The 15691-nt window shown below is 30.9% G+C and overlaps 1 protein-coding gene across 7 annotated transcripts in view; it reads right to left on the reverse strand.

Moving 5' to 3' along the window:
* LOC118268363 (uncharacterized) overlaps window positions 1–15691 on the reverse strand; it is a 222818-nt gene that overhangs the window by 141344 nt on the left and 65783 nt on the right. Inside the window, exons 1-2 of one of the 7 annotated variants that reach the window (XM_035582819.2) lie at window positions 5709–5903; window positions 3407–3761 (exon numbers count right to left, since the gene is read on the reverse strand). The exons of 5 other annotated variants lie outside the window; for them this stretch is intronic. Coding sequence is in view for 1 of the 2 variants with exons in the window: in XM_035582818.2 (XP_035438711.1) it covers window positions 3210–3246 (37 nt within the window). In the remaining variant the exon portion in view is untranslated. Of the gene's footprint in view, window positions 1–3209; window positions 3262–3406; window positions 3762–5708; window positions 5904–15691 lie in introns of those variants that run through there. One more of the 7 variants, XM_035582818.2, reaches the window with a different exon arrangement.

Genomic DNA, 15691 nt, shown 5'->3' on the forward strand with positions numbered 1-15691 from the left:
ACTCTAAAAGTGGTGATTGATAGGCACATACCAAATGAAACATCTACTTAAACAGTTGTGCGATGCATTTAAGACAAACTCAAATAATTTCACATACATACACCCGGAACAACTGGTGAAGCTAAAAAAAGGTAAAATGGTTATATACAGAAATAGATAAAATACTATAAAAATTGCAATAAAGTGTAAATAAAACGGACACGCAGCCTTAAGTGGTTTTGATAAGCGATGTATCCTCGTACGGTGTATTGTTTCGTCCTCTTTATCATCATCGCTCAGACGCCTTGACAAGGTCACGGGCGCCGCTCTTGTTTTTATAACAAATACAACTCGCAAGGTTGAATGAGATAAATACAATTTTAACCCCATTTTTAAAATGGTGAAATTAGGTTTCTTACTTTCTTAATTGTGTTGTTGTTTTAAATAGTTTCGAGGTTGAATTGGTTGATAAATTAATAGTTTATTGACTTCTTAAACTCTTAGTTCTTATTTTGTAATGTCTATAATATCTACTAAAGATTTTTAATTCAGTCTTGACAGCTGTTGAACTTCCATTAAAATATGATATCATATCCTGCACGGTGCTTTCTAACATAATAACATGACTAAATATTTGAGATTATTTATTCCGTTCAAACAAACCGACACCCATACATTTACTCAAGTTTTTTCTAAGCTTTTTGCTTTATAATTATACCAATATTAGATCTACATTGTTTTGATTACATCATTCCAGAAAAGGTTATGCAATTTTGAATCTAGAAGCGCCTAAGAAAATCTGTCCTTAAAAGTTATATGCTAATGACGGCAATTAAAACCGGCTTAATAGATAATGTTGACATTAATAAATAATGTCGGTGAACGATGAATAAAAAATAGTAACGTATTTTGAAAAAAAAATTATGTCGCAAAAGTTCACAGTTAAAATCGTTGCTCATGATTTATGGACTCCGACACGACTTGAAACTAGTTGGATAACCTTGACTATTAGTTAGTTAGTTAGGTGAATAGGTCATACAACTTAATTGTCAAACTCATTTTATTCTGTGCTTATATGCTTACGTACCTCTATCTTAATCTGACGAAAGTCTAATGGAAAGATACATTTCGATCCAACTATCTTGTTTATGTTTGTATCTACACGTGTAATGCCTAAATACCTATTTCTAAAAATAGAACTGACTTAAAATTGAAACTTTCCGAAGTCACTTACAACAATGTGCTTGCATAATACATAAATCATAACGGCATCTTTTGAACAACGATGTTTGAATTTATTACTTAAGGAAAACTACCGAAAATTCTATTTTAAAAGAGATTTGTGGTTATAATTATTTAATGAGTTCATTTTAGTATTTTTAGAACATCCTAATTTAGGCAAGAAGTTTCTTAATTTAAAGTGGACACTATCTGTACTCGTGTCGGCACAAAAACACAAGCAAAACCGGTTTGCCATCTTCGAAGAGTACTGTACCAAGACGAATTAGTAAAGAGGACATTTTTTGCATTAATTAATCGACTCAAACATACGATGTCCAAGTACTCGATACTCGATAATCGAGTAAAATAATCGTTTTAACCAAATTCGATACAGTACATCTAATGCCGAATGTGTTTTCTAATTAGACGCGGTTATGAATGCTTTTTAAAAAACTGAGTGCTGGTAAATCGTTGCATGTAGGCGACTGTGGAAATAATTTTCACAAAAAAAGAAGAGGATGACGTTATTTTTAAATGACTTATTGTCAAAAATAGTAAATCCCATCAAAAACATCCTGTAAAAAACCCAAGTCTCGCAGCTCAGTCTTTCTACCGTCAAAAGTTGTGAGATCCATGTAATACCAAGTCGGTTAATCTATTTAGTGTCTACTTGAAGGACCTTCTGTCTTAAGTTATTACATAAGTTATTATCATGCCAATATTAAAAATATTTAACGTTTTAAACAAATAGATCGACTTGGACATCGCTTGATTTGATTATTAGTATGTATCACACTACACAGCACGACGGGCCAGCGACCAACAGGAACGAGAGTTTCAATCGCGTGAGGCGCGAGAGACTAAAGAATCTAATATAATATTGTAATATTCATTTTGTTTTCATGCGATGTCCAAGTCGATCTATTTGTTTAAAACGTTAAATATTTAATATTGGCATGATAATAACTTATGTAATAACTTAAGACAGAAGGTCCTTCAAGTAGACACTAAATAGATTAACCGACTTGGTATTACATGGATCTCACAACTTTTGACGGTAGAAAGACTGAGCTGCGAGACTTGGGTTTTACAGGATGTTTTTGATGGGATCTCACTTCTTTTTTAGAGCCTTTCTTTTTGATACCATCTACTTCTAACGAATTTTGTTAAAGGTCTTATGATATTAATATAACTGCATAAATAACTTTGTAATCCCATATATTTATATGGGATTACAAAGTTGATGCAGTTGGTGTATTTGGAAAACTGGACCGAAATTACAAAATATTTAAGTTTTCCCATGATTAAGACACTAAACTCTATATGTATTCCAAATATGAAGCTTCTAAGTCTGCTAGAAGTGCCTTGGACTTTTGATGATCGGTGAGTCAGTGAGTGACAAAATTTAGAAACTTTAACAAGTTGTCATTCTTAAACTACTGGTTCAAATTGACTGAAATTTTAAATATTCCGTGTTTATACAATGCCGGATTAGTTACTGAAGATTCAGGTTTCTTGCTTTATCCACAACCGAATTATAGGGGGTCGAAAAAGGCCCGAATTGCTTCGAGAAAAGGATGGTATGGCCGGGGCACTGCCGTGCCCCCAGATGAACCACATAAATAAATAGACAAACGAAGAAAAAAGTTGATGAAATTTTAGTTTAGGAAAATGTAAGCCGTAGAGAAGTTACTGAGATAAATCAAACTGTTACTGACGCACTGAGCACTCAGTAGGTACTAATACACATACTACAAGTATCACCACTAAATAAGGTATTTAGAACCATACCTAACCCTAATGGTATGCAAATAGAATTACTGCATTTTCATTAATTAAAACAGCACAAATACTGAGCTAATATTTTAAAATTTACATTAGAATTTTGAACGTGTACTTAAATTCTCCTTACGTCTTTGCTAGTCAAACAACAAAAACGTCTATCAAACACGAAGCTATGAAATTATTAATGACCTATTATTCGAAGTGATAATCAGTAGTTTGCTTACCGCTATTTAGCGAGGCGATGGCAATTCCGATAAACATTAAAGTAAACAAAACGTGTCGAAGGTGTAAAAGCGTAGATAGATCACGTAAGCCACACGACAGTGCAGTGATTATCACAAAGGATCACAATGCAAATGTCGAAAAATTATTTAGTACCACTCATAAATATACTGTTTTCTTTTATGGACGTCTGACTCACCGACTTCAATGGGGATGACATCTGTTGTCAGCTGGACGACAACTGACACCTCATTCGTGTCGACCTCCAGTTTTTCTGCGATTTGCGACTAAAAATCACATGTGAAAATCGCACGTGTCATCGCAAATAATCACTGCACAGGGCACAGGTTTGGTTCACTTGGAGCACACAATAAACACAGAACTATAACTATTTGATCAAGTGATCTGATCTCTAGTCACTACGATGACTTTTTTCGCGATCCGTCACTGTAACAACGATGATTTCCTCTTCCGCTGCCCGATCAATTGTTTCGTTGCTCTTAACTATGTTCGTTGATGTCGTTCTGATAAGAATCGACTTTTTATCGATTTATCTATAAAGAAACAAGCAAACATTAGAAGTTTTACACTAGTTTTTGAACGAATTTTAATTGTTTCCAGTGGCAATGCGTTCCATTCAAAAAGTTTGGCATATTCGATAAAATACCGAAACGAAAAATGTTCACGACAGTTTTTTTCATTTGATTTATTAACTACGGGCTTGACCAAGGTCAATCCACCGCAGTTATTGATATTATCGTAGTTACAGCATTTTATTAGCCATTATATTTTTATTTAGGTGCTATTACATTAAAATAGGTTTCGATTTGTTTTAATTGTTTGTATTAAGTATAATTGTTTGAGCTAATTCCGACCTCAATTACGCAGGTTTTATTGAACAAAATTATTATTGTCTTTTATTTGATAACCATAAATATAAGCCTTGATTAAAATGTACAAGAGGGTTTTAGTTGTATTTTATTTAAACATTAGCACGTGTTTCTAATTGATAATAAATTAAAACACATCTTCACTCACTCAGAATTGCAAATCTAGTAAGGCACTTATGAATTTTACATTGTTTGAAGAGGTTGTAAGTATTCTACATTCCAGATGTCACATGTAATATAATACCTAAAGTATGGTACATATACTTTAGGTAGGTACTTTTATTAATTCTATATAATTTTTTACCTTTGTTTCATATTTAAAGTTAAAAGAAATCGTCACAGATGCAACAAAATAAACTACTTAAGATATAGTATAGAGACGTCCTACACTAAAAAAAATATATTAGAATCAAAAATAAAAAACACATAATTTTCAAGACTTACATGTGTAAACAATAAGTTGACATTGTGAGACGTGTTCACAAAATCAACGTTTGAAATGTACACAAACCGAGAACTTCACTTATCTGTATATACGTCAGTACGCTCGTGGTTTTTGTCACATGCTATTTACATAATTATATCTTAGTAGTCAAGCGAATACAGGGTTAAAGTACTACCTGCCTGAATAAATGAAAAGATTCTTTTAAATGTATGAATGCACTGCTCATATTTCATTTTGTTTTTTGAACATTCATTTAAACTCTTTTCACGATTCAGTCACTCTGTTATATAAGTAAAATGTTTAGTATTTCTTAATTCAAAATATATTTATGTCATTCATATTTTCAAAAACAGTTATTCATTTTGAAGTACGTAATAGATATAAATCTCATTAAGTTATCTCTACTTTAATTGAGATTTTATGAACACAGAACTTGTCCTTAATTTGTTTTAACTATTTATAAAATTAAATAATTATATATTGATAGCTAATGACAGTGAACGATATTGAATACTTGACGGTTGATATTATTATTATTATATAATATAAAAAAATACATCTAAGATACTCTTTACTTCTTGTTAATAATATGAATGGTATATAAAAAAGCTACTAATTGTAATATCTAAATAAAAAAAGGAACCTGTTTGATTAGCACTCCAAATGGATCGTAAACTCCTAAACAGCGCGCTTCACACTGCGTAAACGCATCCGACGCACGTGATCGGCAGAAAACCGCGCGCTGTCATACCCTTGAAGCGCTCAGGAAAAAATAGCTTGACATTAATGACAAATAGTCCACTGTTTTTATATTCTTTTAAAATAGCAAAAATACACAATTATTGCCGTAGTAACGTCGTAAAATAAACGAACATAAATTAGCCACACCGGTAAATACCTCATTTATAATGAAAGAAAAAATAGGCATGTACAATATGACAAGGCAATTCAATAGTTATTTCCACTAATCTCCACTAATTTAGTGATGTTAACGCATAATAAGCCTAACGTCTAGAATCACCATAACAATGATACTTCAACAATAAAATGCAGATAACAAACGGAGTTTTCCGGATAAATAATACAAAAAGTATGAATATTCATAAGTGCCGTAACTAATTGTTGAGAGCACTGCCACTGGAACAACATTTGATCACTTAACTTACATCGAGATTTTGACGCGTCAATGTCAAGTGCATCCGCGGTACTGAATCATTTATCACTTTCGATTGTATGGCATGATGATAAGTGCATCTCGTTCGAACAATGCGATATAAGGAACACGCGATAAGGTAAACCGTACGATCGTTCGTCGCTTGTACCTGTTTTGCACAGCGCGCGTGCGACTGCCGCGATGTTCGACGCACGAATGCCGCCAAACGACTTGACCATTGTTTACTTCGATAATTACATTTTCATTTCGATCGAGTTTACGGGTCGAAGGCTCCACAGCCGGAAAATCTCGGAGTGCGTCGATACCTGCGTTTGTTGACGACAGATTAGTCGAAAGTAAACGCAATCTCGAACTATACGAATCTTTTTTTTGTACTGAAACCTTTTATTAATGTAGGATAAGTGGTATAAGTGTTTTTGCTCGTGTAAAAATTAATGATGGCTTTACTTAAATTGCATTTTCACAATAACTATGAACTAGGAAATGATAAAGCACAATTATTGTTGATAACAAGTTTATTTGCGTAATTGTATGTAAAACCTTGATTGATACTGATTCCTTTTGAGATTAGATAACAAGATATTATTATGTATTTGCATCTTAAATATTTCATTCTACATTTTATCCTTTATGTTAATTTGAGATCGGATTTAAAATTGGTTCATTAGCATTGATTGCAATTAAAGAAACTGTGTTTCAGGGTTAAAATAAGATGGATGTAAGGTTATTTGTTTTTGAATAATCATGAGTATAACAGCTGTTATTGTTTTCAAGGAATTAATGAATAAACAAAAGATGATAAAAATATTTGAGAAGGTATTTACATGACTAATAGAATTTATCGCCGATTTAAAAATAAGAACCGATTTAATTAAATGTTTGTATTAAATATGCAAACATACTTACTTATATACAATTTTCACATAATTATGACTTTTTTATTCCTTATTGTAATGCACAATTTATATGAAGTAGGCTTTCCCGTAGGTCGAGTGGTTATAAGTGCGGCTGCCAAATAAAGCGTCCTAACTTCGATTTCCGTATCGGTAAATTTTTATTTAATTTTTTTAAACTTTAGGAAGATTCTTAATAATAGCATGAGGTTCTGCTTCATGCTCTCCTTCTATTCCTTAGGGATTAAAGTGCGTGATGTTTTGTGCCGAAAACTATTTAAAAGATACAATTGAAGAGAACGAAATACAACCGAAGATAACAAAAAAAGAATAAAAAGTTTAAAATTATGATTATTTTGAATTGTTCGTCGGCGTCGCTTCAAAACATGCAAACTCGTGACGAGCGAATCGCAATCGGCACTGGGAACCTCTAATTTTATTATTATGTTTAATTTTGCTCCAAACTTAAACAGGTGCTTTTCAAGTCTAATTAATTTAAACCACTTTTTCAATAATCATTTGTAAAGGCAAACCGGTGTTTGGAGTTCGTTGAAAATTTATAAAATCACGAGGCTTAAATATTTTTTTTTTACATTTCCGTTACACTGACCTGTGTAAATTAAAAAGCAATGGAGGTATGTATTCTATTTTGTACGTATTTACAATTTGTCGTACTTGTAACTGATCACTACCGTAACAAAAAGAACTCATTTTAATATTAGATTATTAAGATTTTAATGGTTTAAACGAAAACAAACCGTTTTTCTTGGACAAAAGGACTCATGTATGACCATAAAACTACAATGACTTACTGATACTTATTTATCATATTCAGTCACTTTACTAAGTGTCGAAAGTACTTACAGGTGCATTTCGAAAGAAAGCGAGAACATACTAATTACGACCCTAATAATGTAACCTGGAATTAATTCTTTGCGTGATTCAAATTCATAAAACTCATGAATCATGTCGCATAATTTAAAATTTTCGCAAATAAAAGTACATAAAGAGCAAATAAAAGTGTCATAATGAGTTCAAAACGTTGTCTTTAAAATGACGCATATTACTGTAATCTTAATTTACCAGTTAAGATGACATTATTAAAGAATTTAAAAAATGTACTCTTTTATGAGACGAGTACGGCGTGACTGTTGATTGTCGAGCAAGGTATTAAATTGGGCTAGAGATGTAGACGTATTTTTAATATAAGAAGTTCTCAGCATTATCACGAGTTTGGTATTGAGTTCGATTTATGCCGATAAGTTCATCTTATCGCATGGGAACTCACAACATAAGTGGTGAAAAGTAATTCTGATATTTTTTTATTATTAATATTTTTTATTTATTTATTTATTCTGCAACTTTATTGTACAATTATTTTATTACCATAGGAATTCTTGCTAGCCAACATGTTTTTATTTTCTTTCATTATTTAATATATGTATTTATTTTGATTTGATTAGATATCTCTTTGTAGAATGAAAATCATGATGTAAAGTAAAAAAAAAGTTGGGCTTAGCAATAAAATGTTTCTAAGTATTTTTGTATTCTTGCTAATATATGCAGACAAATATATTAATGGCTAGAGTTCTTGAGAAACTGGATGTCAAGGTGTAAGAAACCTGCTGGAACCTCTAGTAAAAGTGATAACTAACTGCTAATTTATACATCTTCATCTAACATAGTATATAAAAAAAATACATAGGCTCACGAGACCAGCTGTTTCAAATAAATTATTATGTTGTGCGTACACTAGAACGCCAGTTTCCATAAGAGATGAACAGATATAAATTGAAAACCAAGTTAAAATTAAATGGATTCTTCGATTAAAATCTAAATAAATATCATTTAGCTTTTCTTAATGAAAATTCTTACCTGACAGTACAATGTTGACTATAAACATCTGTTTTAATAAAATATTTTTCCTTCTCTCATTTGTAACCATCAATTCTTGATATCCTACAATTTTTTCATGAAACCGTTCATTTTCTTCTTTGGTCACGTTTTCACATCACACGTACTTCTAACAACATCTTACCGCATCGCTGCCTCCTTTAAGAGCTTCCATCCCGTCTGCATACAAAAGTCACCATCGATTTCATACATTTTTGTGAACCACGAGTTTTTTTTTTAAATTTGGAATCGAATATTATGTTGGTGATGAAAGGTCCCAACTTCTCAAAAGTGTCGGTAAGTATTTTTCGATTTCATTGTCTTCAGTAACACCATAATATAGCCGGAAAATATGATCGCTCTTTGACGATAGGGTCACGCCTTATAGTTATGAAACTAGTAAGGCATTTAATGCAAATATGACATATGAGAAGAAGCCAGTTTCCTATAAGAAGAATAGGCGCCTGATATTCTATTCATATAATGCAAATCGCCACATATTTACGAGCTAATCATAATTATATAATTCCATATAATCGTGACGTGGATTCGATTTGCTCTGCGATGATTATAGTGGAATCACGAGTGTATTGTGCATACACATAATTAGGCGTAAAGCTATTTATTATAGATTTTCCTTAGGACACACAATAATGTGAGCATCTAGGAAGTGATGTGGTTTATTTACGAGTAGCTCTTGACACGATCTTATATAAAAGAAACAATGTTTTAAATATAGAACTAACTTAACTGCACTATTAGAAGAACTAGCGTGAAAAGAGGATAAATAAGCACTATTAGTATTTTAATTATAAGTAAGCATTCACATTTAAATTCTCGTAACAAAAGGTACATGATAGTCAAACAATCAACAATTTGCTTTTATTTTTGGACTACAAAAACAATGGAAGTATATTGATGTATGGATTTTCCTTTAGTACAAAATCTGCACTATAAATCACTTTACTTAATAGTATTAACACCTAATAAGGAAAAATAATCATCTGATACAATATATTGCACTAATAAATAAAATAAAAAAAGATATAAATTCAAAAAAATATATCACGTGATATTGTGTTCCAAGAAACACATTTTCGAATTTCCTCAAATAAGTCTATTTTAAATTTATTGCGGATCTTTGATAAGTTTAAAAATATATCTTATCGTTTATCGGGTTTTCCTCTAGTGCAAAAAACGTTTTTTTATTATTTTAAATGGTGGACTTGGCACACAACATTGACGCTCTTTTGATGTCAATTCCAAAGATCAATAGAATTTACACCTACTCATAAATTTTGATACAAAAATACCATAATGGACTTTCCAAATAACCTGTTTCCTAATTTCTTTTTTAGATATAAACAATGACTTTTCAACAAGTTTCGCTAAATATTTTAGGATTCAAATTATAAAAACATAGTTTTATGACCGGTTTTCCTCACGTGTCTAAATTGCTTTAAATCATTTTATCTGATAGACTTTGTACCCATTTAGAGCCATATCTGACGTCAAATTCAAAGGTCGATAGAAGTAAGGTATAAAATAAACTTTGATTGCTAAAAACACATACGATAGAATTTCCAAGGAGCTTGTTTTTTTGGAAATCTCCCAATGACTTCGTACTTTGGAGCTGTAGTTTTTGTCCCACGATCAAAGGTCTATTAATAGGTTGATGTTGATGCCAAAGTCTACTTTTTTATTGTTTGATGATGTTTCTGTGATAGGTAATAATTAAGCTAAGCATTGAATACACGTGTAAACTACGATGTGTGAAGGATTTACGCAGTCATTCAAAGATTGAAGTTTGCTATCAATAATTAATGGAATTTTATGAAGAAGTCCTGGGGTAATACTGTAGATTCTCAATTACTCTGAAATATTTACACTTACCGCCACACTCGGAGTCATTTAATTTAATGATCACTTAAACCAGACCTTAGCAATTGTTTTCGCAACAAAATCCTTACTAAAGAATTGTTAAAGTAATCATTAAATGTCTCTGAGTACGATAGTTAGTGTAATAAATTCAAACCAACAAATAGGATATTTTTGTTTTCAATAGAAAACACAAGAACGCAGTTTTACATAACATATAATTAACTCTAAGTAAGCTGAATAACTAACTACACAATTCATCCTTTTTACGTCCCAATATGAGCCTTATGTCCTTCAAGTTTTACATAAGCATTATTAAGATGAGTATTCTAAACGGTGGCACTAAATGTAATGCGAAATTACGGACTCACGTCGTTTCCTCATTGTAAAATTACTACAGTGACGCATTTTACTTATATATCTACATAAACTCACACTTATAATTATATGTTTATACATATACTCACATTATACGAGTATATAAATAGCATAAAAATAGAGAGCTATAATGAACTGTTCACATAGATGTTGTGTAGTTCGTGATTGCTTTTAAGGTGCAAAATCGTGATAGACAAGGTAGAACATGAACAAACATATATGAAAGATATGATTTTTAGAAACATAATAACAAAATATCACTTAAAATTTACAAAGGAAATCGAGAAATTATTAATGTAAACTTAACCTCTGTCTGTTGTTTGTTCCGGTTCTTACCGCTAGATGTCGCTAGTAACTACAAAACGAATTTGTGTTCAATTGTAATTACATTGATAACGAATTACTTCCCACGAAATGTTTTTATAAATGATGTGAGCAACTTTTATTAGTAATTAATTTACATATAATTTACTTAAAAAAACAATCTGGTTGGTAATAAAACTGGTGTTTTTAATAAAAAAACGTAATTTCTATAAATAATGATAATTAAAAATCAGAGAATTCCAGACGTTTCCATCAAACAGTGGGTATAAACTATTTTTAAATAAAAGCCCATAAAATTATTTGGAGCAAACTTGACACTTCATTTCGATTTTTAGTTGTAAACAACTCCTATGTTTAGCTCCATTAAGTCGATGATAAGTTAAAATTGTTTTTTAGTAAAATTGAACGACTTTATAACGTAAAACTAAGACTCGGAAGAAATTTGAATTCTAAAATAACTCTTAGGTATAAAGTGCTTTTAAAGTTTTTGTCTTAAGTATATTTTACTTATATGTAACAAGAAATACAAACGTTTTTCGAATACCAACATCTCTAATAAACGTTGCAAATACCTAAAAAAGTAAGCTGCAAAAAACAATAAAAAGAAAACTTCAAATGGAAAAATATATTTAAAGTTGCTAATCAAATTACAAAGCAAGTACTTACAAACATCTTCGCAGACAACAAACTGAATTTAGTACCTGAAACAAAAATTTGAAACAAATCAATTTTGAGTGCAAAACACATACAAATCAAGTTATCAACCTAAAATACATGTTATTAAATTATCATCACATCAAATGAAGTGATCAGGATTTCAGTTCGATGGAAGGAAAAATATTTGATCTCTAAATTATCGTTTTCATTGTAAAATGGTAGATCACGAGTTACTTTGTATGGTGTATCTTTGTCTGATCGGTTTGGCCCCTTGTGATGCAGAATCTGCGATATCCTTCATAAATACAACAAAATTCGTAAGTATCATAAAAAAGTGCCAAACAATATTATTTCATGTAAAATGTTCACCTAAATAATGGTCAATGTTTAATAGCAGGATAGAAAAACATTATATATTTCTTTGCCTTGGACTATTTATACAGATACTCAGTATAAATACTATTCTAATAATCTAAAAGGAACTGATAAAATAGTGAAGAAACAGGATACCAAAAAAGGCTACCGAAGTAATAAATAATTTTTGCTCAACAGCAGTGGCAGTGTAAATGAAAACGGTACTAAGAAGGTCATCATGAGTTCAAATCACTAGTCATAATCATCAATCACAAATATCAATCAATAGGCACCTACTCAAGTACCATTGGCCATTTATCCATAAATCAATCTGTCTTCAAGTGTCCGCACCACGTATTATTTTCTATGTCAATTTTGATTCAGTGGAACTAGCCTCATACATCATCATCATCAGCTCATTTCTATCGACTGCAGGCCTACAAACCACTGAGCTTCAGGCTTAACACCATGTATATCCATAAATCAATCTGTCTTCAAGTGTCCGTACCATCTATTATCTGCTATGTAAATTTTGATTCAGCTTGTTTCCATCCATTTTCGGCTCCATAGCCTACTGAGCTTTATGTTTAACAACGACTGGCAGGCAACTTTTGAATATCGTCACTCTATCTAAGCTAATAAGCTGCATGTTACTCTACCTCCTTCTTGCATCGTATTCTTCAGTACTGAGAGTCGTATCGTAATTCCCTATTCATGGAATGATTTCCTTTCAAACAGTTAGTTACTCGCCACTTATTCCTATCCTTCGGTGAAAGAATACTTTATACATACACTACATTTGTCCCAAAACGGTTATCGGTACACCGATAGAATAGAAATGGCAATAGGACGGCCTATTGCCATTTCAGTAAGTAGGTATTGCATATTTTACCTATCATTTGGTAATCTTCTCTACAGGTAAAGCAACGTCAATAGCTTAAACAAATTGTTACCTCAAATATTCGTAAGTACAAATATAAATGGCACAGCAATGTAAATAAAACTTAATACTTATTTTAGAAAATCGTGCCATTCCATTTTGCACATCTCTGTAGTCAAAAATGATATTTAGTGAGAGGTAAATAAGGTCGTTATTGAGATATCTTTGTTAAGTATCTAGTAATAAACTCATGTTCTATAGAATCTTGGTCTTAACCTTTCAACATACTCTTTTTATATAATACTTAATGAGTCATAGATTCAATTACATATCATCCATTCATGTCATATTATCTTCAGTAACCATTATAAAGTAAAGATTTTTAACAATTTAAAACTAAAATAGAAATGTTTTAACATTCGTTTACAACAATTTTATTTCTCGTGACATATTTATTCGTTTCCAATTCATTCATAAACTTGTTTGGAATATAAAAATAGTTATTGTTATCGGATGTGAAGAAAAACAGTAAAAATCTGAATTCTGAAACATCGATACATATTTTCCCAATACCAAATCAATAAAAGGAGAGAATGGCTTTAGTTGAACATAACGATATGATTGAGTTTAAAACTTTTATTTTTATACAATTATTTATTTAAGAGCCTAACTGAGTTCTTACAAACAATTCTTAAAGAGACTATACAATCTTCCAAGTCCAAAATCATGGAAATTTTGAAACCAAATGTATAATGAAACTTCTAAAACATTTTCTCTTATTTAAACGCAATGTGAACGATGGAAAAGTAGTGTCATTCTGAAACTGGAAGAGAGCAGGGGTGTTTATTATTTTTACATTACTGGTGTGGCCATAAAACCGACGAGTTAAATTCGGAACATACACAAACGTAGGTATGTAAATCGAATACGAATAAAATACTTCATTAAATATAAATGATCTAAATAGATTTTTGTAAATATCAAAACATAATTCAATGCTAAAACCATTTAATTAGCAAAGGGATGTTGTCGTAAACCACAAATGTAACCTTTCTACAAATCATGAATATTTCATCAGTGCAAAATATTCCATAATTTGAAGTGATTCACATTTAAGTACCTAGTTATTGTAAGTGAAGGTCTAAAAAGTTGTATTTTTAAAGAAAATGCCGGGAGCTATCAATTAACATTGAATAAATTAACCATACCTACCTCTTAATCATATAATCGTTGGTAATTCGTAATCGTCCCCGCGATCAATGATTCTTGCGTTGAGAGATGTATTTTAACATACTGAAATGTCAAGGCTCTTTAAAACAGTAGGCTTTGCACCTGTACGGTCTTAATTGATTACGTCACAATTGAAATATTTTTAAAATTTTATTAATTTATACAGATGCCAATCAGAAATCAATAAATAACAAAAAAAAAACAAGCTATAAAATGTCCATCACTAATGCATGTGTCAAAAACGCATTAAATTATAAAAAGGGCAAGGTTTTTAATAAAAGTCATAATAAATCTGCTTTTTATTGTTAATAAGCATTATCCTAATTAGAAGCTACCTTAAATATTAACAGTTGGTAAAAAAACAAATCGAATATGATTTATGGGATCGTGACTGATTTTGCATAAGGTTAGAAGAATCGAATAAACAGAGCCATTTTTAAATTGGCTGACATTATTCATTAATCGGATATAAATACATACGAGTAACATGTGTTCAGAGAATTTCGCTATTACATCCGCTTCGGCTCATTTCATGGCCACACACGAAATCACGCCGCTTTGCGTATGCGCATACAACTAGGATGCATGACACTTCCGGTAGAAATTTTCGCCTGTGTGTTGGTATAATTTAAATATGACATTATAATTCATAACGGGTCGTGCAATGTAATATTATTATAAACGATATGTAATTCTCGCATTATGTATGATTATGTAAAATGTTTGACAGTAGATATTTAACGATATATATGTTATTATAGGGTTTGCTTTGCTGTCTCTACTGAAACTCACTATTTATTATTATTAATTAGGAAATGCCAAAATCATTCAATTCTTAATCCTGTTACCTAAAATAGACAAAGTTATCAAGTACCCGATTAAATGAAAATTCTGTTTATTTTTAAATTAGTAGATTTATATATATATATAAATTTACTCGTAAAAAATATAAATATAATATATATATATATTATATTTATATTTTTTACGAGTAAATTTAATTATTATTTATTTGAAAGTAATTAATCATCTTTTTGTCTATACTAATAAATCAGCAATTTTTGTATGGAAACTAATGAAAAAACAAAAAGATGGCGACTAATCATTATGATTAATGAAAGGAATTATCTATTTCATGATGCAAGTTGGATACAGACCAGATTTTTTATCAACTCATGATATAAATCAATATGCGAACCACACTTCGCTAACGAAGTATGAGTTCGTTGACCCATATTGATTATAGTTACAAAAAAGTCAAAGTCAAATCATTTATTCCAATTAAACGATAAAAAAGTACCTAAATTTTAAAATGTCAAGAAATAAAGTAATAAATTATAGTCTGCCAGTCGGTCCATCAGTGAAGCGACGAACTCATTCCAAAGCGTAGCTTCGAATTTGTTACTCTTTTAAAATATCAAATAAGATTTAGATAAATTATCATGGAGACTACCTAATAAACTCTAGCTAAGTAACGATTTTGTAGAT

This window comes from Spodoptera frugiperda, chromosome 29 (genome assembly GCF_023101765.2).
Source record: "Spodoptera frugiperda isolate SF20-4 chromosome 29, AGI-APGP_CSIRO_Sfru_2.0, whole genome shotgun sequence".
Classification (NCBI taxonomy): Eukaryota; Metazoa; Arthropoda; class Insecta; order Lepidoptera; family Noctuidae; genus Spodoptera; species Spodoptera frugiperda.